Consider the following 25,993-nt stretch of genomic DNA (forward strand, 5'->3'; position numbering starts at 1 on the left):
ACACGTGGAGACCGCGTCACGAAGGTGACCCCCGCACGCCTGGGGGGCTGCTGTGCATGCGTCGCCGCCGTGGCGAAACGCGGCGAGGTCTAGAAAGTCCACGCGGGCCAGGTCGAGGCAGTAAAATATCACTGCATTCATCCCTGATCCAGTGACCCGTGCCCGCCTGGTGAAGGCGGGGGTTGTCCCCCCCTCCGGGGCCGGGGGGGGGGTGCGGAGGGGGCGGGGGGTGCGGACGGGGCGGGGGGGCGTGGCGGGGTGCGCTCTCTCACTCGGAGCTGTCGGACGGGCAGTGCGGGCAGCGCTGCAGCTCCCGCTCCAGAAGCAGCGAGGGAGACCCGCGGGAGGAGCGGCCCGAGTCGCGGCGCGAACCTGCAGCGCGGACGCATGGGTCACTTACAGTGGTGGTGGTGGTGGTAGTGGTGGTGGTCGTGATTGTGATGATTGTGATGATGGTGGTGGTGTTGGTAGTGGTGATTGTGATGATGGTGGTGTTGGTAGTGGTGACTGGTTAGTGGTCGTGATTGTGATGATTGTGATTGTGATGATGATGGTGGTTAGTGGTCGCTGTTGGACCTGGCAATGGTTGTGTAGGGGATCTAAACAACAGCGGTCAGCCTGGCACACGCACGGACTCGCTGCATACAAATACAACGGCAAGTGATGTTAACGAGTACCTATTGAGGCCAACACGGCAGACGTTCGCCTTTGTATCCTCAATGCTGATGTGTACAGATCATCATGGGACCTTTCTTGACCAGTATCAACATTTTAGAATTGGTTTGACTTTTTCTGGCAATGAAACAGGTGTGTGTGGCTAATGCCGAAACGATTCCTTGCAAAGGGTTTCTGTTTGGTGTTTGAACATCTTAGCACCTGTTTTATTGCCAGAAAGGGTGAACCCAATTGTTGTATGTGTGCAGTGACATCGCCGGAGGCCACCAAGCTGTGGCTGCAGTAGCGGCCCTGAAGGGGCACGGCGTGTCCGCGGGACCACGGCGCTGGAGGCCACCAGACGGTTGGTGCCGTGCCGGCCCCACGGGACACGGGGTGTGTGGGTGCCGCCCGAAGGGTGAGGGTCGTGTGAGGCCACGGCACTCTGGTTGACCCGGGAGGACACGTGACCGGTTAAGTGGACAGAGGGGCCCCAAGAGGGGGGGGCTAGGGGGGGGTCACGTGATTGGGACCCAGATCCTTCCAAAGGATTCTGGAAGGTGGGCGTGGCCAAGGGCGGAGCCGGCCACGCCGCAGAGAATAGAAGCCGGGTCCCGAGAGGGACCAGGGTGGTTATTGTTCATCCTGGAAGAAACCCTGAGTCTACGATCTCCGTTCAACGAGTCTCCAACACGTGGACCCGGGCCGAAGCTGTTGGTTCCGGTCCGTAGTAGCAGTTACGTTGTAACTAGTGTAGTAGTGTAGTAACTAGTGTAGTAACTAGTGTAGTAACTAGTGTAGTAGTGTAGTAACTAGTGTAGTTAGCCTGGTGGTCACCACCTTAGGTTGTTATTCTGTTCAGGGGAAGTTACCTCGTGTGTTGGAACTGAATAAACGTGTTGCCTCCAAAGTCGACGTCTGCGACTCAGTGGAACCTATTACATGTGTCGAGATCAGTTACTCTTATAACCCCGAGTCGACCTAGGGGAGGCCCATGACCAATTTAGATGTTAGTCACCGATGTTGGTTGGCTGTGAGCGGGGAATCGAACTCGTGTCGCCGGATTCGTAGCGCAGTGCGCTAACCACCGCGCCAGCGCACACACGCACACATATGGACACGCGTACTGCTGTAGGTGCGTGAGAAGCGCCGCAGCCCCCTGTAGGGAGCAATGGAGCCCCCCCTCCCTGGCGCCGCCTTTGCTTTCGCCGCATCCTCGTTCCGTGGGGGGCCCGACGCGATGATGGTCGGGTAGCTGATGGGGGGCGTGACACGTGGCGTGGGGGGAGACAGCGGCTGCTTGACCCCCGTGGGGGGGCAGTCGAGGCGCACGCAGTCGGCGTGGAAGACGCTGTGCACGGAGGCGGTTCGCCCCCCGCGCCCACGCACCACCAGGGCCCCGCTCGACCCCCCGGGACCCAGGGGTGCCCCCGCCTCTCCCGCCTCCAGCTGCGGGATCCCGGGCGCCGCCGCCGCCGCCGACTGCTGCTGCTGCTGCTGCTGGCCGCTGCCGTTGCCGATGTGATAGTGGTGGTGGTGATGGTGGTGGTGGTGGACCATGTGGCGGTGGACCGACTTGCACGTTCTCCTCCTCCTGCTGCCGCCGCCGCCAGCGAGGGTGCCCCGGGCCGCGCCGCCGTCCCGCCGGTGGTGGTGGTTGTGGTGATGGTGGTGGTGGTGGCGGTGATGGTGGTGGTGGTGGCTGACGTGCCGCCGGCGGTGGCTCTGCTGCTGGTAGTGGTGGCGGAGGAGGGAGGACGAGCGGTGCCGCCGGCAGGAGCAGCGCGGGCGCCGCTTGGCCACGTGGAGGCAGCCGCCGCGCTCCAGGCAGGAGCCGCGCATGGCGGAGCGCGGCTGCGACGAGGAGGCGGAGTTGCGGGCGGAGGAGCAGGCGGAGGAGCAGGCGCCCCACAGGTGCAGCGCGCGCCGCCGCAGCCTCCGGCAGGCGCGCGCGCTGTAGCGCAGCAGCTCCTGGTAGCAGCTGCCCGGCTCCTGGGCGCGCGGGAGGGGTGCAGTGGGGGAGTGCAGGAGGAGCAGCAGCAGAACGGGGAGGGGGGGGGGGCAGGAGTGGGGACGGTCATGAGGAGGAATTGCAAGAGTCGCCTGGGGGGATTCGCGCGACACTCGATTCACAGAGTAAATTACGCGTTAAATTGACGGCGACGTCTACCCCCACGTGTCACGCACCGCGTGCGTAGTAACGCACGCGGTGTGTGTTTAATACAGTTACTGAGCACACACACAAAACGCCAAACGACCAGCGACGGACAGCACCATGAAAGTCGCAATAGATAAAGATTAGCACGTTTCTTGAATTGAGCAAGGTTATTCTTATGAGAGCTTGGGGGAAAGAGATGACGATGGGAGGACGAAATGTCCCACCTGCAGTGTGATGAGTGGGTGCGTGAACGGGTGACTGAGTCGACTATAATGCACCACAGGGTGTAGACTGGATGTGTGCGAGTGGGTTGGATGCGTCGACCGGAGCCCCCCCCCCCCCCCCACCTGGTCGCCCCCCGCGCTGTCGATGGAGCTACCGCGCGATCCGAGGCGCGCCCGCTGCTCGTGCATCAGCTGGTTCTCACGCTGCTTGGTTTCGGAGAACTGCGTGGCGATGACCACGAGGCACAGGTTGATCATGAAGAACGACCCGACCTGCGCACACACAATGACATCGACCCCCCGTCATCACCAGCATCGTACTGGGGCAAGTGCTGGGCGAGCAACTGTGAAGACCATCACGACACACGAGGGGGTAAGGGGCAGCACCACACTCAGCCGTACACTTACACGCTGCGCCAGGTACTCATTTAAGGCTGAACCGGCCTAGGCGAGGCCCAGAACTGGCTCAGATAGTTGTCACTCTTGTTGGCCATGCGTGGGAATCAAACAAACTCCAGATGCCCACCCCCCACCCCACGCCCGATCTGCGGACTCACAATGATGAGGAGGATGAAGTAGATGAAGTTGTAGAAGGAGTGCGCGTCCATGACGTAATACATGATGTCCACCCACCCCTCCAGCGTGATCACCTGTCAACAGCACCACAATCTCCATCATCAACACCACCAGCACCACCACACAAGCATCGTCTAGCGGGTCGCGTCTGAGACGAGAATTAGGGAATTATTCAGTCACTCTCAGTTTGTTGTCCTTCCCCCGAACCTCCGATGAGCACGGTTGGCTACGTACGGTGCGAAAGAAGTTCAACATAAAAACATCAACCATAGCGCAGAGCTTCCGCGGTCCCTGCGGTAATCACCCCCCAACCCCAACTCTCCCCCCCCCCTCACGTAGATTCGCCCCTCCCCCCCTTCATCGTCTCCCTCCCCTCGTCTCACCTGGAAGATGGCGATCCACGCGTAGCCGATGTTGTCAAAGTTCACGGAGCCTCCGTGCGGATTCCTCTTCCCGGGGCGGCACTCGCTGCGTGGGAGTGGGGGGGGGGGGCAAGAGAAGCGGGCCAGCACCGTGGGATCAAAACTGGGGGATCACGATAGGGGATCGATCCGGGGTGGGGGGGGTCAAGATTTGGGTGTCTCGGCAAGGGGATCACGATAGGGGATCAATCCTGGGTGGGGGGGGGGGGGGGGTCAAGCAAAGAGGATGAAGGCAGGGGGATTAATGCCGAGGGGTATAAAGATCCTGTATAGGGGTCCCTTCTCCCTGACGTTCCCTCTCACCCCCCCCCCCCCTCTCTCCACCCCTCCCGTCACTCTCCCGTGACTTCTATCAATCTCCATGAGAAACTCGCGAGCGGCTCCAGTTTCATGATTGCTGCTCCCCCCACGTGGGGTAAAGTGGGGGTGCCGGGGGCGAGAGGGTGGGAGGTAATGGAGGGGAAGGGTAGCAAGGTGAGAGCCCGTGGTGGGAGAGGGGGGGGGCGGGGAGCTGAGAGGTGGGGGTTGGGGGGGGTAGCACCTGTAGTAGCGGCTCCAGTCCACGCACACGGCGCGCCCCGCCGCTGCTCTGGTTCTCAGGAATGGACACCATGGCTTGCGCGCCAAGGCCTCCGTGCGGACTGTAGGGGCTGTAGTGACCGTGTGGGCCGTGTGGGCCGTGTGGGCTGTAGGGGCCCGCGGGGCCCGAACCGTTGCGCGGCGCCCCGCCGCTCCACCGCGTCCCGCCGAGGGCGGCCCCCGAGGCGCAGGGCCCCCCCGCGAGGCGCGACCTCGGCAGGTCGCGGCAGCTGCGCACGCCGTTGTCGCGGGGCAGCGAGCAGATGAAGGGCCGGTCGCTCTCGTCCTCGGTGCGGAACACGGGCGAGAGCGGCAGCGAGGAGCCGTCCACGTCCCTGCGGGCACGGAGACCGCGGCTCAGGTCGTTGCCACTTCCGCAGAAAACCCGGACCTGTTCCGCGATCGGCCTGGGTTCCTCAGAACCACTGTGCAGGTCACTCTAACAGAGTTCAACAAAGGTCACCAGCACCACATCTCGGTACAAATCACTTCCTGCCACCCAAACAAAACAGACGCAAATTCCCGGACAGTCCGGGTTAAACCCGATAAGTTGGTGACCCCATCCACACTTGGTGGTGGTGGTTGCAGAATACACGTGTGATATTCCTTGTGTAGGTTTGGTTCCGAAGAACTGCACAGGGTCACTCACTCACAGGGACCTCACTCACAGGGTGGCGTTCGCCTCGCGCAGGAAGCAGCGGTTGCGCAGCAGGCCGGCCCACAGCTGAACCCCGACGATGCCGAAGATGAAGAAGACGAAGAAGCAGAGGAGCAGCACGTTTCCCAGCATGGGCAGCGTGTCGAGCAGCAGCGTCACCAGGATGCGCATGCCTGGAGGCAGCGCTCACCCTTTCACCCGCTCACCCGCTCACTCCGGCCTCGCGGGCACGGCTCACCCACTCACTTCACTCTCACCTGCCCAGTGAGCACCCACACACCTGGCATCACTCACACCTGCCTTGAGGGTGAATGAGTGCGCGAGTGAGTGGGTTATTGGGTGAGTGGCTGGGTGAGTGAGTGGGTGAGTAAGTGAGTGTAAGTGGGTGAGTGAGTGAGTGAGTGGGTTATTGGGTGAGTGGCTGGGTGAGTGAGTGGGTGAGTAAGTGAGTGTAAGTGGGTTATTTGGTGAGTGGCTGGGTGAGTGAGGAGTGGGTGAGTAAGTGAGTGTAAGTGGGTGAGTGAGTGGGTTATTTGGTGAGTGGCTGGGTGAGTGAGTGGGTGAGTAAGTGAGTGTAAGTGGGTGAGTGAGTGAGTGGGTTATTTGGTGAGTGGCTGGGTGAATGAGTGGATGAGTAAGTGAGTGTAAGTGGGTGAGTGAGTGGGTTATTTGGTGAGTGGTTGGGTGAGTAAGTGAGTGTAAGTGGGTGAGTGAGTGAGTGGGTTATTTGGTGAGTGGCTGGGTGAGTGAGTGGGTGAGTAAGTGAGTGTAAGTGGGCGAGTGAGTGAGTGGGTTATTTGGTGAGTGGCTGGGTGAGTAAGTGAGTGTAAGTGGGTGAGTGAGTGAGTGAGTGGATTATTTGGTGAGTGGCTGGGTGAGTGGGCGAGTGAGTAAGTGAGTGTAAGTGGGCGAGTGGGCGAGTGAGTCTCACTGGGGACGCGGTTGATCGCTCGCAGTGGGCGCAGCACGCGGATCGTGCGGATAGCGGAGAGGCTGACGCTCTCCATGTCCAGCGAGTACTCCAGCATGCTGACGAGGTGGGGAGGACGAGGTGAGGAAGGACGACGTGGAAGGAGGACGACGTGGAAGGGGGACGAGGTGGGGAGGACGAGGTGAGGGAGGGCGATGTGAGAGGAACAAAGAGGGGAGGACGAGGTGGAAGCAGGTGGTGAGGACAAGAAGAGGATGATTTGGGGGAGGAGAAGAGGGAGGTTGACGAGAAAGACGACGATGTGGGATGAGAACGGCGAGGGGAGCATGGGGATGAGAGGATGAGGAGCGGGAGGACGAAGTGGGGAGGACGATGGGTGGACGAGGTGGGGAGGACGAGGACAGGGTGCAGAGACTGAGTGAGAGGTTGATGAGCTGTGAGTGAGGGGTCAGCAAGAGGTGAGCAGGGGGTCAGTGGAGGGTGAGTGAGAGGTGAGCTAAGGGGGTGACAACAGTTTTAGAGTTGAGTGTGTGGGGTGAGCGAGGAATGGAAGCGTTTGGTGAGGAATGAGAGTGATGATGAGTGCGGGGTGAGGGTAGAGTGAGCGAGGGGTGAGTGTAGGTGAGTTGAGTGAGCGAGGGGTGAGTAAAGGGTTAGTCATTGCGCGGGGTGAGTACGGGGTGTGTAAGAAGTGAAATGAGAGTTGAGCGCTGTATAAGAGAGGGGTGAGCGAAGGGTGCGTGAGCGGTGAGGGGTGGATGAGGGGTAAGTGATGGTGAGTGTGAGGTGAAATAGGGGTGAGGGATGAATGAAGTTTAGCGCGGGGTGAGCGTAAGGTGAGTGAGGAGTAATGGCGGGGTGAGCGAGGGGTGAGCGAGGGGTGAGCGAGGGGTGAGCGCACTACCCCGCCAGCACGATGAAGAAGTCGAGGCGGTTCCACGTGTCCCCCAGATACCCCGCGCGGCCCCAGATCCCCAGCGCCATCATCTTGAGGATCATCTCCACCGCGAAGAACGTGAAGATGAAGTCATCGAATGCCTGGAGTGACCACCATTACCACCAAGATTACCACCACCATAACCACCACCATTAACACCATAACCATAAATACCACCATCACCACGATGACCACGACCACCATCATCACCATCACTACCACCCCATCATCAGCATCATCATCACCACCACTATCATCATTGTCATCATTACCATCATAAACGAGTCATTTCTATCCATCAACATAGCCGAACTGAATTCATCATCACACACTCGCACATATCAGAGAAATATCACCCAGAGGATGAGCGTGAACACCACCTGGCAAGGCAGCCACTGACTTCTTGCCTCCCCTGGAGGCTCCACCTGCAGGACCTGGGGGCCTCACCCGTCGGCCTTACCTGGATGCCTTACCTGGATGCCTTACCTGGATGCCTTACCTGGAGCAAGTGGGCCTCACCCGTCGGCCTTACCTGGATGCCTTACCTGGAGCAAGTGGGCCTCACCCGTCGGCCTTACCTGGATGCCTTACCTGGAGCAAGTGGGCCTCACCCGTCGGCCTTACCTGGATGCCTTACCTGGATGCCTTACCTGGATGCCTCACCTGGAGCAAGTGCGGGCTCACCTGCAGCACGCTGCAGCGCTGGGCGCGGCACTGCCCCTCGGCGCACGGCTGGAACATGCCGAGCGTGGCGCAGTTGAGCAGGATCACGAGCATGCTGGCACGCTCGAACCACGTGCAGTCCGCGGGCGCCGGCGAGTCAAGGAAGGGGGGTCGGCTCTCGGGCGCGGGTGAATGTGGACGCGGGTGAATATGGACTCTTGGATATGGGGAGACTCGGTGAGGAGAAACGCACTAATGGGCAGACGCGAGTGTGGTGGAGTTGTGTGGAGGTGGACTTTATGGCGGGAGGGTGAACACGAGGGTCCCCACCTCTTCCACCAGCGGGCGAGCCCGGACACGACTCTCGGTCGGCACAGGCCTCTCGGCACCACGGTGCAGTCTCCTGCTGCTGCACGGAGCTGAACACGGCCACCAGCACCAGGTCGCGGTAAAGATCAACCCCTGCGCGTGAGTCGTGGATGTGGCACGGCGGGGAGGCACCGGAGGTGGAGCTGACAGTCGTCTCAGTGAACTCGTAACACCTGCGGTCTGTCACGTGACCTTCTGCCAGCGAGCCTTCCACACTCCACGTGATAGCCAGCCTCAGAGTGCACCTAGCCTGGCACAAGCGCCGTGGTAACGTCACCGTCGCTCAGCGGCGAGTGGCGGCTGCTGTTGTTGTTGTTGGTGAGCAGCAAAACGCGTGGGTGTGAGGTGGGGTGAGGGCTCGGTGTGTGCTCTGCCGTGCGTCAGCGTGAGATGTGTGCTACGTGAGTGCGTGTGTGTGCGTCAATATGTTCATGCGTCAGCGTGTGTGGCGTGTGTCACTGCTCATCAAGTTTGATTTTGTGCAAGCAGGTGTGAACTGAACACACCAGAATGAGTCGCATTTGCAAGAGTGACCTGGGGCATCCAAATTAACAACAAGAGCCGAATGGCTCACAGGGCTTTACCGAATAAATTAACTGAACTGAATTAAGCAAAGCGAAATCATCGCAAAACAACTGCTTTGTCACGTGAGAACATTTTTTTATATTACATTACCTGAAACGTGAGGCAGCTTGGGCAGATTATATTTAAACCCATAACGGCACAATCACAAAACGAAGTTACAGAAACATTCAACAGATGTAGGGTGACTATTGTACTGATATGTAAACAGACACAAGGATAGACGAGTTAAATGGACAATGCAAGTCTATGGGTAATGTAAGTGGGTGGGCAGAAGTAGTCGATGGGCAATGGGAATCTATGATGATTGTTAGACTAACATATAAACAGAACCGATATACGGGTGAATAATAACTGCTACGTACGGTGCGAAAGAAGTTATATACAGTGCATACAAGTGAAGCTATTATAACGAATCAATAGATCAGCATCGAACTGTGATTGAGATGGCAGAGGAGCCAAGGCTATTCATAAAGCGATGGAATTCCAGGCGGTTGACGCATGAACAGAGAAAGCCGCCCAATGTGTCTCCACCGAGTCTATGGGCCTCTGTGTGAGTCTGTGGGTCGCTGTGCAAGTCTATGGGTCTCCGTGTTGGTCACAGAGACTGCGTGTGGAGCGTCTAGGAGTTTGAGGGTTTTGGTTCTGAATAAACAAACACTGTGGGTAGGTGAGTGACCGAGTAACGCGTGTCAGTGTGTGTCGACTCGAGATGTGGGGAGCGGTAGTGTAGTGGTTAGCGTGCCGCACTATGAACCTGGCGGGCCGAGTTCAATTTCCGCTCACGGCGACCAGCACCAGTAACGATTCTCTGAACTGGTCCTAGGCCTCCCCTCGGTTGATTCAGCCTTAAATGAGTACCTGGTGCGGTGAAGAAACAAAGGCGGTCGTGCGTGGTGCTGGCCACACACCCCCTCGGGTGCCGTTGCGGCATTTGTAGGTGCTCGCTAACAACATTTGCCCCGACAGTATATTAAGGCTTGGCTAGAGATATTTGTCTTTGCATCAGAAATGGACTTGGCCCAATGAGTCACCCTCCGAGTTGAAAGCAGAGGTGATAACCGGTATTGGTGTAAAGATGCCAGTGATGAGTGGAGACGTTGGTTTGTAAGATAAAGTGTGAGGACGAATGAAAGGCGGGATTTAGCAAAGCCAAAGTGGTATTGGAAGTTGATTTGTATATAATGTCAGTAAAGTCTAGGATAGGCACAGAGGCAGCAGCTACCCGATGTTTCCGTGTAGGAGATGAGACGCGGGATTTTCTTGTGTACAAAGTCCCCATCCTCATTCTTCATTTGTTATTCAGAATGTCGATCGTGAGGTTTTAAAGTTGAGATGGGAATCGAGCCAGATAATGCAAAGAGACTTGTGTGCGCGATGTGTGTGTATATATTACGTGTGTGCGATGTGTGTGTATATATTACGTGTGTGCGATGTGTGTGTATATATTACGTGTGTGCGATGTGTGTGTATATATTACGTGTGTGCGATGTGTGTGTGTATATTTTTGACCTAGTGCCGTGTCGCTGGATGTGTAAATTCCGCTCTCGCGAGGCGCGCAGAATCGGGGCGTTTGGCCATGCGCCGCGATCAGGGTCACGGGAGGCGCGCGCCACGCGCCTGCGTGCGTGTGTGTGTGAGCGTGTGAGCGTGTGTGTGTGTGCGTGCGTGTATGAGCGTGTATGTGTGAGCGTGTGTTCATGATGCTGGCACCTGGTCTGGAGTGATTGGAAGGCATGGGCCAGATCAGCTCAATAACAACGGTAGGAGGCTGCTAGATTTTTGTGCAGCCCATGGACTTGTAATTACCAACACGCTCTTCCAGCATTGGCGCATCCACACAACATCATGGATGCATGCCGGGTCCAAGCAAGAACATCTGCTGGACTACGTAGTGACGGACCCTCTGACCATCGACTAGTCATCTGTAAGATGCGCCTGCCATTCTTTCACTCCGGTGGTGGGTGTACACCCAAGACCCCATTCCAACCTAAAGTGGCCTGGTCTCAGTTAGCTGATGAAAGTTGCAAGTGAGAATTTCATCATCGCTTGCAACTGGGGTTGGCATCGTCCCCCACTCCTCCTGATGTCGAGGATAAATGGGCGAGGTTTAGGACTGTGACTCATGCAGCTGCAATGGCTGCTTTGGGTACGCGGTCCAGACCTCCCCAGAGACTCTGGCTGACAAGGGAGGTGTTCAGGATAGTTGAAAAAAAGCGACATGCCCACTCTAATCGGCTACAGCATCCCACGTCCGAGAATGAGGAGGCTTACCGCAGCCTTCGCTCGGAGGTGCGGAGAGCAGTAAGGCGCTGCAAGGATGGGTGGTGGTCGCGGGTTGCTGAGGAGATGGAGTCTGCCTCAGTGGCCCGCGATCACAAATCACTATTTAACTCCATCAAAAAAGTAACCTGCAGCGCCACACCTATTACCATCATTAGGGAAAAAAACGGTGATCCAATCTCCGAGCCCCAGGAACAGGTTTGCAGATTTGCTGAGCATTTCTGTGAGGTCCTGGGGGAGGGGAAATCCCTCAGCCATGAAAACATCATGGCACAAAGTGGGGATAACCCTGCTGAGGCTGCGGTGCCTCAAATATTGGAAGAAGTCACCCCCTGTGAGTGGCTGGCTGAAGTGCCATCTGTTGAGGAAGTACTGAAGGCGATCCGGAGTCTGAGACCAGGAAAGGCACCGGGCAGAGATGATCTCCCAAACGAAATGCTGAGAAGGGTGGCGTTTGTGCACAGACTGCCCTACATGACATCATAACAACAGTCTGGACCACTGGACGGGTTCCACAGGATTGGAAGGATGCCCTGGTGGTCCCCCTCTTTAAGAAGGGGGAACGCACATACTGTAACAACTACAGGGGCATCTCACTCCTCAGTGTGCCGGGAAAGGTCCTTGCAAGGATTATTCAACATTGCCTTGCTAGGCACGCTGAGGAGAGGCTTGCGGAGCCCCAATGCGGTTTCAGAAAAGGGCGGTCCTGCACAGATGCCATATTTTCTGTCCGTCTGCTACAGCAGAGGTGTAGGGAATTCCAACAAGACCTATATCTCTGCTTTGTTGACCTGGTCAAGGCCTATGCTACCATCAGTAGGCCTGGGCTCTGGGTTGTTCTTTGTGCTTTCGGAGTCCCTGACCCGCTGCTCACGATCATTAAGGACCTTCATGATGGTGAGCGGGCCCGGGTAAAACTACCTGGCCGGGAGTCCGAGCCTTTCCCTGTACACCTTGGGGTGCGACAGGTATGTCCTTTGGCTCCCACATTATTTAACATCTATTTTGACCACGTAGTTCGTGAAGCCTTCAAAAGCTGTACCGGAGAAATTTCCATTTGGTATAGATATAATGGGAGGCTGATCGATGCCCAGGTGCGATCAAGGGATGGCTCCCTATTGGTCAACCACGTTATGTACGCCGATGATTTGGTAATAGCTGCTCATTCAGAGGAGTTGGAGACGCTGCTGCTGAGACTGGAGCGTGCCACTAAGAGGTGGGGCCTTACCATCAGCCCCACCAAAACTAAGCACCTGCCTGGGTATTTTGTACCATCGAACACTCCACCCCCACAACTCCCAATCGGTGATGGGGCAGTAGTGGAGAGAATGTAAAGTTTCCCATACCTGGGCAGTGTGCTTATGACCGGCTCCAGTTTCACAGCAGAGGTCTCACTCCGAATCAGTCGAGCGGCAATATCTTTTCATCGGTTGCGTAACGCTGTGTGGAAGCTACCTGGTCTGTCGCTCCGCACGAAGCTTCAGGCCTTCTCGGCCAGTCATTCCCTCCCTTTTCTACGCTTGCGAAACGTGGACCCCCCTAATGGAGCATCTTCGCCGGTTGGAAACATTTAGGCTGGCCTGCCTACGATCCATCCTGGGTTTAACCAGGCTGGATTATGTGAGGAGCTCACAAATCCTTGAAAGATCTGGGCAAAGTCCCATCGGTGAGCTCCTCCGGCAGGCAAGGCTGCGTTGGCTGGGTCATGTAGCCCGCATGCCCAGCCACCGCATGCCAAAACACCTTTTGTTCGGCCGGATCGAGGGGGCTAAACAGGCGCGGCACGGGCTAGAGAAGAGATGGAGTGATGTGGTACAGGAGGACGTGGAGATGAGTGAACTTGCCGATGACTGGTACCAGCGGTGTCAAGATCGGCCTCTGTGGAGGAGGCTCGTGAAGGACGCTACTGGGCAGTTGAAGGCAGTCGCCCTCCAGCAACAACGGAGGGCAGAGGAGCGACGCTCACAACAACGAGCGGAGCGCCGGGTGGCTAAAGCACAGCAAGTTGTCACAGTAGGGGGCACAGGTGGTGCATCAGCCAGTCATCTCGGTCATCTCAGGCAGTCGACCCGTGGCACCTGGGTCTGCCCCGTGACCTCCTGCCAGCGGGCGTTCGACACTTCACGTGGCCTCAAGGTGCACATGGCCTGGCACAAGCGTTATGGTGACGGTTGTTGTTGTGAGCGTGTGTGCGTGTGCGTGCGTGTGTGCGTGTGTGTGTTTATGACCAGTTCCAGTTTGACTCACTCCAAATCAGGCGAGAAGTGTTATATTTTCATTGGCTGCGTAACGCTGTGTGGAAGCTACCTTCCCTGTCGCTCCATACTATAAGCTTACGAAACGTGGAACCCTCTGAAGGAACATCGGCGCCAGTTGTAAACATTCAAGCTGGCCTGCCCACAACCCATGCTGGGTCTAACCAGACTGGATTATGCGAGGAGCTCACGGATCTTTGCAAGATCTGGACACAGTCCCATCGGTGAGCTCCTCTGGTAGGCGAGGCTGCGTTGGCTGGTTCATAGAGCCTGCATGCCCGAAACGTTGCCTATTAGATATCCACCGTGTTCACACGAAACGTGTTGTTCGATTCAAGCAACGGGTCAACTTGTATCCACTATAACTTGAAAGTGCTGTTAGTTGCTGGTCATTTGACGTTTTGGACCTTTGAGTCTGCACTCAGTGTGTTAAATCATGTCAAGGTGCCACCAGCATCAACATCCCACACCACAACCACCATCAGCACAACCGCAATCGACTCGGCGTGTCACCCCGTCCCTCTTGCTGACGACACGAACCACACGGGACCGCGATAATTGACCGCAAATTAACCCCACCCAGGTGACGTCAGTAGGGTGGGAGGCAGGGTTAATAGAACATAATTGGTCACGTGTCGCCTTAATATGTCACGTGCGCAACGCCTGCCGCCCCCCACAAGGACACTAATTGCAGCGACTTGATGTAAATTCTATTCATTATCGGCGGGCAATTACCTCATTAGGCACGCCCCCCCTCTCCCCCCCCGAGCCATTGCTGCCTTCACACGGACCACCGCGAGCTGTACGCTTCACCCCAATCAGCGTCACCACCACCGTGATCACCCCCAGCAACATCCTTGTAGGTATCAGCAGCAGCAGCAGCATCGTCATACTCAGCATCAGCAGCAATACTGCTCTGAGCTCTCCGCTGGGGGCAGTGGGTGCCGGGCCCGCGTCTCGTATTGAACCGCGTGAGAGCCCCCCCACCACCCCCACCACCCCCACCACCCCCACCACCCTCGCCACCGCCCTCGCGCAGCCCCCACCCCCCCTGAGCAATCTAAAAACAGATCAGCAGACAATTCGCATCCTCCACGTATTTCTCTCAACATCAAACATTTAGAACATCTACACGCGCGATCTTTCTCACGCCGCCCCGCGGCCTTCTGGGAGTGCCCTTTTCAGCAGAACACCCTGGATCGGTTTCGACTTTCAGTGACTCATCAGCAGTCGGGTTCGCTTGAACCATTGCTGATGAAATGCCCGATGTTCATTTTGTGTTGCCTGCAAATCGACCCCTCACGGCGCGAGAGTGAAGCCGCGAGAGTGTCGCGTGGCGAGTGAGTGTGGTGAGCAGCTGTCTGTGGGGAGCGTGGTGACGGGGTGAGTGAGTGTGGTAAGTCTGGGTGATGTGGTGAGTGGGGTGAGTGTGGTGGATATTGTGTTGTGCATTCTGGTGATTGTACTGTTTGTTGTGGTGAGCGCGGTGAGTCTGGTGAATATTGCGGTGAGCGCGGTGGTTGTGGTTAAGTGTGAGAGCGCGCGTTTCATCTCTGAGGAGCGCAAGGCGATCGAATGTTTCCCACCAAAACAACTTCCACATCGACCCGCGCCGAGGATGAGTGAGGGGCAAGCGAGACGACTCACTCCCTATTTCTCCACCTTGTACAATCCCTTGAAACTGACGAGGAACGCGATTCTCAAAAAAACACAACCATTTAGAAATGTGTGGTCTATGGCTCCGACCCTCTCTCTCTTCCCCATATCTCCCCCCTCTATCCCCCTCCCGCCCCCATCTCTTTCTTCCCTCTTTTTTTACGATCAGAGGAAACAAGAAGATGCTCGGTGTAGTCGGCACTTTGCTTCGTTCATCATTTCGTGTTTTTTTCCAATGCTTTGCTTTATGTGCCCCCCCCCCCCACCTTTTTTAAATGAAACATTTCACAAAAGATGTCACGCTCTTCTCTCCCCCTTCTTACCCCTTCCCTCTCTCTCTCTACCCCCTCTCTCTACCCCCCCCCCTCTCTCTCTACCCCCTCTCTCCCTACTCGATGTCTATGTTCCCCCTGTTCTCTATGTAATCTTGGTAATTCTCTCTTCTGTCTCCCTCTCCCGCCGCCGCGCCTGTGAACGCGGCTCCCATCGTCCCCGTCCGCTTATCGCGCCCAGCGCCGTCTGCCTCCCTCACTCACCCCTCAATTTCTCCCCCCCCCAACTCACACCTCCTCCCTCCGTCTCCTCTACCCCAGGAGACGCCGGGCGAGACTCCGCGACGAATCAGGGACGCGTCGTGGTTCTCGGTGTCAATTTGTGGCGGGGGGGGGGGCTCGTGTCCGGAAACAATTAACAGCGGGGGAAGCCCCCCGCCCCCACTCCCCGCTACAACTCCCCGCCCCAGGGGAGCCTCTCATTCCACAGCTTTGATTAATTGCACGGGGATGACCCAGAAAGGGAATGTCGGAACACAACTACCGGGGAGGGTGGCGGGGGCACAGCGCAACCCACGACACAACGCGCGACACACCCCACCGCTGTCACCACCACAACAATCACCACCACTATAGTCACCACTACCACCAACACCACCACTACAACCACCACCACAACAACCACCACCACTACGATCACTGCCACTACAACCATCACCACTATAGTCACCACCACCAACACCACCACTACAACCACCACCACCATAGTCACCACTACCACCAACACCACCACTACAACCACCACCAATATACGATCACCACCACTACAATCACCACCACTGCGATCACTGCCACTACAACCATCACCACTATAGTCACCACCACCACCACCACTACAACCACCACTATAGTCACCACTACCACCAACACCACCACTACAATCACCACCAATATAGTCACCACTACCACCAACACCACCACTACAACCACCACCACTATAGTCACCACTACCACCACCACAACAACCACCACCACTATAGTCACCACTACCACCAACACCACCACTACAATCACCACCACTATAGTCACCACTACCACCAAAACCACCACTACAACCACCACCACTACAATCACCACCACTATAGTCACCACTACCACCAACACCACCACCACAACCACCACCACTACAACCACCACCACTATAGTCACCACTACCACCAACACCACCACCACAACCACCACCACTATAGTCACCACTACAACCACCACCACCATCGCCATCACGGCGCCGTCGACCCGGTTGAGCGCCATTCTTGGTGGGTCCCGCGCGTCACGTGTGCGCACACACAGACCCAGCTCGCCCCGACAACCACGCACACGGTCTGGGCAAGTTCTGTTAGCGAGCATCTCCTCGGGTCGCCACAGCACACGAGGGGGTGGAGTGGTCAGTTTCACGCCCGATCGCCTTCGTCTCTCCCGTGTCTCCGCCACGCACACACCGACCTTGACACCGCCGGGACCCGTGATCACACCGACTCGGGGAATTCCTGGCAGCTCCACGTTCTCCCATCTCCAGCCTGTGCTAGTCACTCGCACTCACTCACCAGCCCATCTCGTAGCCAGCTCGTTTAATAATCTCTATCTGGCCAAACCCTTCTTGGGCATGTAGGTGCTGGGCATGTTGGCTACATTACCCAGCCAACGGCAGCCTCGCCTGCTGCTGAAAGAGCTCACTGTTGCGACTATTTCTAGATTTTTCAAGGATTTGTAAGCTCCTCACGCTGTATTTCAGCCGGGTTAACTCCAGAATGGATCGAATGTCTCAAGCGGCACAGATGTTATTTTAAAGGACGCCACGTTTCGCAAGCATAGATACTCATTTGAGGCTGAGTCGACCTTGGGGAGACCCAGGACCGGTTCAAATAATCATCACTGGGGTTGGTGGCCGTGAGCGGGAATCGAAGTCTGGCCGCTGGGTTTTTAGCGCAACGCTAACCGTTGCCCTACCGCTCCTCGTACACACACACACGCGTGTACACACACACACCTGAACACACACGCGTGCACACACACACCTGAAAACACACGCGTGTACACACACACCTGAACACACACGCGTACACACACACACACCTGAACACACACGCGTGTACACACACACAGACACCTGAACACACACGCGTGTACACACACACACCTGAACACACACGCGTGCACACACACACACACCTGAACACACACGCGTGTACACACACACAAACCTGAACACACACGCGTGTACACACACACACCTGAACACACACGCGTGTACACACACACACCTGAACACACACGCGTGCACACACACACCTGAACACACACGCGTGTATACACACACAGACACCTGAACACACAGGCGTGTATACACACACACCTGAACACACACGCGTGTACACACACACACCTGAACACACACGCGTATACACACACACAGACCTGAACACACACGCGTGTACACACATACACCTGAACACACACGCGTGCACACACACCTAAACACACACGCGTGCACACACACACACCTGAACACACACGTGTATACACACACATACCTGAACACACACGCGTGCACACACACACACCTGAACACACACGTGTATACACACACACACCTGCACACACATGCGTGTACACACACGCACCTGAACACACACGCGTGCACACACACACACCTACCTGAACACACACGTGTATACACACACACACCTGAACACACACGCGTGTACACACACACACACCTGAACACACACGCGTGTACACACACACATGCACCTGAACACACACGCGTGCACACACACATACCTGAACACACACGTGTATACACACACATACCTGAACACACACGTGTATACACACACACCTGAACACACACACGTGTACACACACACACCTGAACACACACGCGTGTACACACACACACACCTGAACACACACGCGTGTACACACACACACCTGAACACACACGCGTGTACACACACACACGCACCTGAACACACACGCGTGCACACACACACTCCTGAACACACACGCGTGTACACACACACACCTGAACACACACGCGTGTACACACACATACCTGAACACACACGCGTGTACACACACACACCTGAACACACACGCGTGTACACACACACACGCACCTGAACACACACGCGTGTACACACACACACCTGAACACACACGCGTGTACACACACACACCTGAACACACACGTGTATACACACACACCTGAACACACACGCGTGTACACACACACACCTGAACACACACGCGTGTACACACACACACCTGAACACACACGCGTGTAAGCCGCGCGCCGCCGCATTAATATTCATGAGCACGCGCGATCCCATTCGCGCGGAGACCCCGCGCACAAAGACGCGGCGAGATTAAATAAATAAACACGGGGGTGAGGGGCAGGTGTTTCCATGGCGACAGTGACCCCCACAAAACACAACCCCGAGACCTGAAGCGAACCCATGTTACCTACATGCGAGGACAGTCCCCCCCTCCCACCTTTATAGACCCCCCCCCCCAACCTCCAAGTATCCCTCCACACCGGACCTAACAAACCCATTCCCCAAGTTCCTCCATCATCAGAACCCCAATGACGACCACCCCACCAGACCCCCACAACACCCCCCCCCCCTCCCCGGAATGGTCGCTTGGCAACCGCACGTCTCGCGGGAGGCGTTAATTGCCGCCGGCTCCGTCTCGAAGCGAAATTAAACTCACGCAACGGCGGACGCAAGCCGCGGAGGTGGCGGCGAGGGGCGTTTGCAGGCCGGGTACATGTACATCCGCAATGGACAGTATGAACACGGCAGGTCTAGCGCGGAGGGCGACGCAACACCTGGAGCACGTGACCCCCTCTCAACACCTGGAGCACGTGACCCCCTCTCAACACCTGGAGCACGTGACCCCCTCTCAACACCTGGAGCACGTGACCCCCTCTCAACACCTGGAGCACGTGACCCCCTCTCAACACCTGGAGCACGTGACCCCCTCTCAACACCTGGAGCACGTGACCCCCTCTCAACACCTGGAGCACGTGACCCCCTCACAACACCTGGAGCACGTGACCCCCTCTCAACACCTGGAGCACGTGACCCCCTCTCAACACCTGGAGCACGTGACCTCCTCACAACACCTGGAGCACGTGACCCCCTCGCAACACCTGGAGCACGTGACCTCCTCACAACACCTGGAGCACGTGACCTCCTCACAACACATATATGCAAGTGTTTTCACACATCCCATCAGCCACACGACGATTTGGAAGTGCATATCAACGGCACTGATTGAACACAACCAGTTTGTATTGTTTGCGTAGAGGGACCGACATGTGAAGGAGGCGAATAGTGTGCGTCGTTATTTATATTCTCCACAACGAAGCGAGTCATGGTCCTGTGTTGTCTATGACAGAGTTCTTCAGCATTGGTTCAAAAAACCGTGACTTTTGACGAAACACTGGATGTCCAAACCCGGCGCAGAGTGTTGCTGCTATGAAACCAATGCTGCTGCTAAAATGAGGCACTCCCAGAAGGCCGTGTGGCTGATGGGATGCGTACAAATATCGCTGTGACGTCGGGGACGTGGAGGGACGGATACGGCGAGGAGGCGCGCTGTCTGCTTGTGTATCTCGTTACACTAACATCGGGGGTCGCGACCTCATCGCTCGGATCCTCCTCCGCACCCAAACCAACTACCTACCTCCAAGTCACCCCCTGCGAGAGATCCGCCCCCCCCCCCCCCCATGTTACCCCCTCGCCGTGAAACAGTCGCGATCGAGCCGAGGAGTGGGGCTGCCCCCCGGCCGTCCAGCCGAGTCACGAGTTCACGTCCCTCGCGCTGAGGGCGATCGAGCGGGAAGCGGAGCGCGCATCGACTCCCGCCCCACGGCTCCGTGTAACGCAACGCCGCCCCCCCCCCCTCACCTGTCCCACAAAGAGGGCTCGGGTCACGTCGCGAGGCGCGCTAATGGGTACGGAGGATCGCGCGGGTCGGCGGGATCCCGGCGTGAGGATGAGAAACTTGGATAATGGGGGGGGAGGGGCAGCAGAGGAAACTGAGTGAGGGGGGGGGAGCAGGGCTCGAACCGGAGCACGGTCGTGATGATGCAGACACTTGGGTGGAGCAGCACAAACAAAGATCTCCCGTGTAGCCTCGACAGACTATTGGGGCTCGTGTAGTTAGCGAACACTCATGAAGGCCAACACGGCACACGAGAGGCTGGATGGCCAGCGCCACGCTCAGCGGCCTTTGTCTCCCCAGTGTAGATATTTACACACCGCACCGGGTACTCGTTTAAGGCTGAGCCGAGCTACGTGAGGCCCCAGTACCGGTGCAGATATTCGTCCCTAAAGTGCAGCGCGCTAACCAATGTGCCACCGCTCCTCACAAAAACACAGACACACAGACACACAGGCGGCGTCCGCACGGCGTACATAGCCGATAAGAAGACAACGCCGCGCGACTCACTGCGAACGAGACACACGCAGCGAGCGCGGGGCCTCCTCCCTTCAGCGCCGCACTCGTCGTAAATCAGCAATCGTCGTCGGGTTCAACTGCGGACCCTGCGTGCGGCGGGGAGGGGAGGGGCGGCTTGGGGCCAGGCCGCCCCTCGCCTCCCTGCGCAGGGAAGAAGGGGATATTTTTAGATTTCGGGAGAATAGAAAAATCAAAGGACAGAGCTGCGCCAGCCGCGCCACCCACCGCACCGCGACACCCGCGGTGAGGGCCGCGGACCGAGGGGTGGGGTTGGTGCGTATGGGAAATGCTGCGGACTCAGAGGGGTGGAGACGGGATGTGAAAAGAGCCGAGTAATGCCGCCGCGGTGTGGGAAGTGAAGCGTGGGGGGCTATCTCCCGCGGGGGTGGTTGTGGGGGGGTCCCCCCCGTCACGTTGCACGTCTCGGACGCTATCGCCGCGCCACCGTGAGCTGCTGACAGGAGTCGCGATCTGGACGCGACCGCGAGTCCAGCAGAAGCAGCAGCAGCAGCCAGACGGAGCTTCTGTCGTAGCAACGTCCAAGCGGCGCCAAGGGGAACGAGTCGAGTGAGATGAGCGGGAGAGGTGGGCGAGGGCGAGGCCGGTGTGGGAGCCGGGAGAGGCGGCCGCGCCGTTTCTCCGTGAAGGCGCCGACTGATTCCGCTAACGATGGCGCTAATTGGTAATTACCGGGCCGGCGCCCGGCTGCGGTTACAGCAGCAGGGACCCCCGCTCCACCCCGACCCCTCGCGGCGACGCGGAACCAGAGCCGCGTAACGAGGGGGCGCCGCTCCTCGGAGAGGAGGAGGAGGCGTCCTCGTTGGCGCTGCAGCACCACATCACCAGCAACACTCACCGCGCGATCATCACCACCACCATCGCCCTCCCACCAGAACCCCCACATTGCCCATCAGCCTCCCATCTCACAGTGTTCGCCTGCCACGGTCGCCACGCGAGTGAAGGGAGATAGCGGGACAGGAGCGGGAGGGGCGCCTCGGGGTATCAAAGCCCCACGTGACGGGACCCAATGATTGACAGCTGCTACCAGCGCAAGGAGCCCCGAGGAGCCAATCAGCGCTCGCGTCTCTGTGGCAACGGCGGCACTTGCGCCGCCGACAAATTGGAGGAACGCAAATCTCAGACGCGGCGGCGGCGGCGGCGGCGCTGCCTGAACAACGGGGGCGGGTGCCCCCATGGCCCCCTCCCCATGGGGCCAAACCGCTGCGGGGAAACACTCGACATCCGTGCTCCCGACTATGCACGCCGCACTCACGAGGCGCGCTCTCCGCCTGGCACCACTGCTCAGGAATAATGGTCAACAAAGACCACTTTTATTTGTGGTGTGGAGAGACAACACGGTAAGGAGACGGCGAATTCTCTGCTTGGTTATGTATATAACTTGGCCTAACAAAGAGAGGGTGCTTGCCTATTAGCATTGGGAAGTTCGCAGCATTGGTTCAACCAACGCTTGACTCTGCTGATGAGACACTGAACGACGAAACCGGTCCGGAGTTTTGCTCGTGTGAAACCAAAGCTGATGAAAAACAATCACTCAGAATGCCGCGTGGATGATGGATGTGTTAAGAAGATTTGTATTGTTTTATGTGGAGAGACAAATGTGAGAAGGATGCGAATAGTCTGCTGGTTTATGTTTCTCCGTACGAGGTCGCCTCGCTCCCTCTCCGCTGCCGCAGCTGCAGCGTGCAACTCTCCCCCCGCTCGCCCCCACCGCCCTCCACTTCAGACCATCCATTGTGTTTGAGCAATTTCATGCCCACAACCTCTCTCTCTCTCTCTGCTCTTCTCCGCGGGCTATTGCCCGTGACCATCTCCGCTCTGATATCTGTCTCCCACACAGAGACGCGCGCGTCTCCCTCCATGATAGGCGCCGCGTGTCCCGCTTGGAAGAGTCTACCCCCCCCCCACCACCACCACGGTTCTCTGGTGAGTATAGCGGGAGAGGGGGGGGTCATTCAAAGTTTTCCTCCAGCCTCAGCTCCCTTCACGACCCAGGAGTCGCGCCGAGCCCCTGGGTACTTTGGTTGGAGCAGGGACCCCCGCGGGGAGAGGGGGTCTCGGATCGCCGCCGCCTCCTGCAGCTGTTTATCCATCGACCCCCCCCCACCCCCCGACCCCCCCCCCCCCACCCCCCGACCCACCCCCACCCCCCGACCCACCCCCCCCACCCCCCGACCCCCCCCTCACCCCCTGACCCCCCCCCCACCCCCCGACCCACCCCCCCCACCCCCCGACCCACCCCCACCCCCCGACCCCCCCCCCCACCCCCCGACCCCCCCCCCACCCCCCGACCCACCCCCCGACCCCCCCCCACCCCCCGACCCACCCCCACTCCCTGAATCCCAACGCGCCACCCCCGCCGGGGTCATTGGAGCTCAGTTACATGGACCAATCACGTGGCGCCGAGAGTCAAGGATAAAAGACACTACGGGGGCCTCACCTGTCAGCGCTCGTGGGGGTCAGTGCTAGGGGCAAGGGTCAATGTGCGGGGGGGGGGGTCAGTGTGCGGAGGAAGAGAGCAGTATGTGGGTGAGAGGGTTAGTGTGTGTGGAGGGGGGGGGCTCAATGTCTGTGTGTGTGTGTGTGGAGTTCAGGTGTCCCTGTTCCTTGCGTGCTAGTGAGCGGCCACCGCCAGCGAGTGGCCGCGCAACGAGCATTGCCACCATCACCACGAACATCAACCACCACCGCCTCGTCCCGTGTCTACCCGCCCTCCGGCACGCGGGGGAGGGAGCAGCAGCAGGAGGAGGAGGAGGATATGGGTCGCACACGAGGCGGAGACACCACCTGCGCGGGCCGCTCGTCTGCCGCATGCAGAAGAAGGCGACGGGGGCCAACCCGGGGTACGGCAGCGGGGAGGACCCCGCGGCATCTCCGGGAACATCCTCCTCCTGGGGTCCCTCGGGGCCCGGGACCTGTTCCGATGTAGCCGCCTCTTCGGCCATGACCGCGCCGGGCCCTGGGGGACGAGGCCGGAGAGCGCGGTGAGGGAGACCTGGTTGATGCTGCAATTTCAGCAACAAAGGAAACGCAGTGCCTAGGCTGGCAGGAGCCCGCGATAGAAATCTGGGGATGCCAGAGACCTGGGGCAGCCTCTCGTTGTGAATGCGGGTGTTGTAAATGATTCGTGTGAACACGAGTCGCTCGTGACGCGTCTGCTGCTGCTGCTGCTGTTCGCGACGAGCCCGTGTCGCGAACAGCAGCAGCAGCAACGGTGGAGGCACCGGGGTAACGCGGTCACGGGGAAGCGAGTGGCCCTGGTGAAGGGGGCCCAGCATCAACGGGGTCCAGGGTCTCGAGCCTCGTACACGCCCAGGGTTCACAATCAGACTGCTGCTGCTGCTACAGCGGTAGCGGATGGATCAACACACACCACACACACCGCACACTCACCACACACAATGCAAACACCACACACACCGCAAACACCACACACACCGCACACCACGCACACACCGCGCACACACCGCACACACACCGCACACACCCCACATACACCACACACACCACAAACACCATACACACCACACACACCACACAAAACACACACACACCGTACACACCACACACACCCCACACACACCCCATACACCCCACACACTCCACACACATACAGACCACACACCCCGCAAACACCACGCACCCCGCAAACACGGCACACACAACACCCCCCGCACACCACACACACCGCACACACACACCGCACACACACACCGCACACACACACCGCACACACACACCGCACACACACACCGCACACACACACCGCACACACACACCGCACACACACACCGCACACATACACCGCACACACACACCACGCACACTCCACACACCACACACACCACACACACACACCGCACACCCCGCAAACACGGCACACACAACACACCCCGGACACCACGCACACTCCGCACACCACACACACATACCGCACACACACATCGCACACACACACACCGCACACACACACACACCGCACACACACACACCGCACACACACACCACGCGCCCCACGCGCACCACACACACCACACACACACAGGCCACACACCCCGCATATAGACAAAGATCCCCCGTATAGCCCACACAGACTGCTGGCGCTGATGTTATTAACAAGCCCCTATGAAGACCGATACAGCACACGAGGGGGTGGAGTGGCAAGAACCACGCTCGGCCACCTTTGTCTCCACAGTGATTATGTTTACACACTGCACCCAATACTCATTTAAGGCCGAATTGACCTAAGGGAGGACCGACGACCGGTTCAGATATTCGTCAGGAATTTCGACTGAGTGAGAATCGAACTCGGGTCGCCGGGTTAACAGCGCAATGCGATCACCACTGCACCACTGCTCCCCACTACTTGCGCAAACACAGGAGCACACATTCACACCGACACTCACCCACCGCTACGCTCACCCGCATCAGCGCTCATCACCAACCGCGCTCGCCCGCAGCTTCGCTCATCTGCACCAGCGCTCACCCACCCCGGCGCACACCAACGTCACCCTTAGCCGAGCTCACCCGTAGCCGAGCTCACCCGTGCTCCCCAGGACCCGTGCTCACCGTCACATGGAATGCGCGATCCGGGAAGGCTCCTCACGGAAACGCGCCGCTCCCCCTCCTCGTTCTCGCCCCCCGTTCTCCCCTCTCCCCCGCCCCCCCTCTTCTCCCCTGCGCGCGCCGCTCGGCGCGTGGGCGGTCGCGCGCGCCGTGCTTTGTGGCGCGCGGAGCACGTGACCAGACCGCGCGCCTCCGAGCCACCAAATTCACTCTCTCCTCTCTCTCCTCTCTCTCTCTCTCTCCTCCACTCCCGGCGACACTCCCTCCCTCGCTCCACTCTCACTTTCCGCACCCCTCATGCCCTTTACCCTTTCGTACCAATGATCCTCTCACTTTACACAGCCTCACTCCTCTGTCCTTGATTCTCCTCCACTGCCTTCATCCGTGACGTCCTCTTTTCCATAGCCTCCTCTCTCCATCCATCTCCACGCTCACTCCTTCGCTCCCTCCACTCTCCCCACCCACAACCCCCCTCCCACCTCCGACTCCCCCAACCCCTAATACGAACCCTATTCACCACCTCAACCCGATCTCTAATCCCATCGCCAAGCATATCCCTCACCCCAACCCTAACCCTAATCCTGACCATGGTTAAGTCATAACTCAAGACCTACCCTCGTCCCCAACCCCTAGCCCTGGACACCGTCTCTCCTCCTCGCAA

At 58.3% G+C, this 25,993-nt stretch overlaps 1 protein-coding gene across 1 annotated transcript in view; it reads right to left on the minus strand.

Moving 5' to 3' along the window:
* LOC133340743 (voltage-dependent T-type calcium channel subunit alpha-1I-like) overlaps positions 1-25,328 on the minus strand; it is a 52,688-nt gene extending 27,360 nt beyond the window's left edge. Inside the window, 13 exon segments of the mRNA XM_061549133.1 lie at positions 273-372; positions 1,782-2,646; positions 3,160-3,309; positions 3,594-3,686; positions 3,996-4,080; positions 4,576-4,779; positions 4,781-4,948; positions 5,282-5,444; positions 6,203-6,300; positions 7,107-7,240; positions 7,824-7,935; positions 23,527-23,725; positions 25,189-25,328. Coding sequence (XP_061405117.1) covers positions 273-372; positions 1,782-2,646; positions 3,160-3,309; positions 3,594-3,686; positions 3,996-4,080; positions 4,576-4,779; positions 4,781-4,948; positions 5,282-5,444; positions 6,203-6,300; positions 7,107-7,240; positions 7,824-7,935; positions 23,527-23,725; positions 25,189-25,204 — 2,387 coding nt within the window. The 5' untranslated portion in view covers positions 25,205-25,328.
* Positions 25,329-25,993: the final 665 nt, after the last annotated feature.

This window comes from Lethenteron reissneri, chromosome 10 (genome assembly GCF_015708825.2).
Source record: "Lethenteron reissneri isolate LAM-NWPU_2019-01 chromosome 10, ASM1570882v1, whole genome shotgun sequence".
NCBI classification, from domain to species: Eukaryota; Metazoa; Chordata; class Hyperoartia; order Petromyzontiformes; family Petromyzontidae; genus Lethenteron; species Lethenteron reissneri.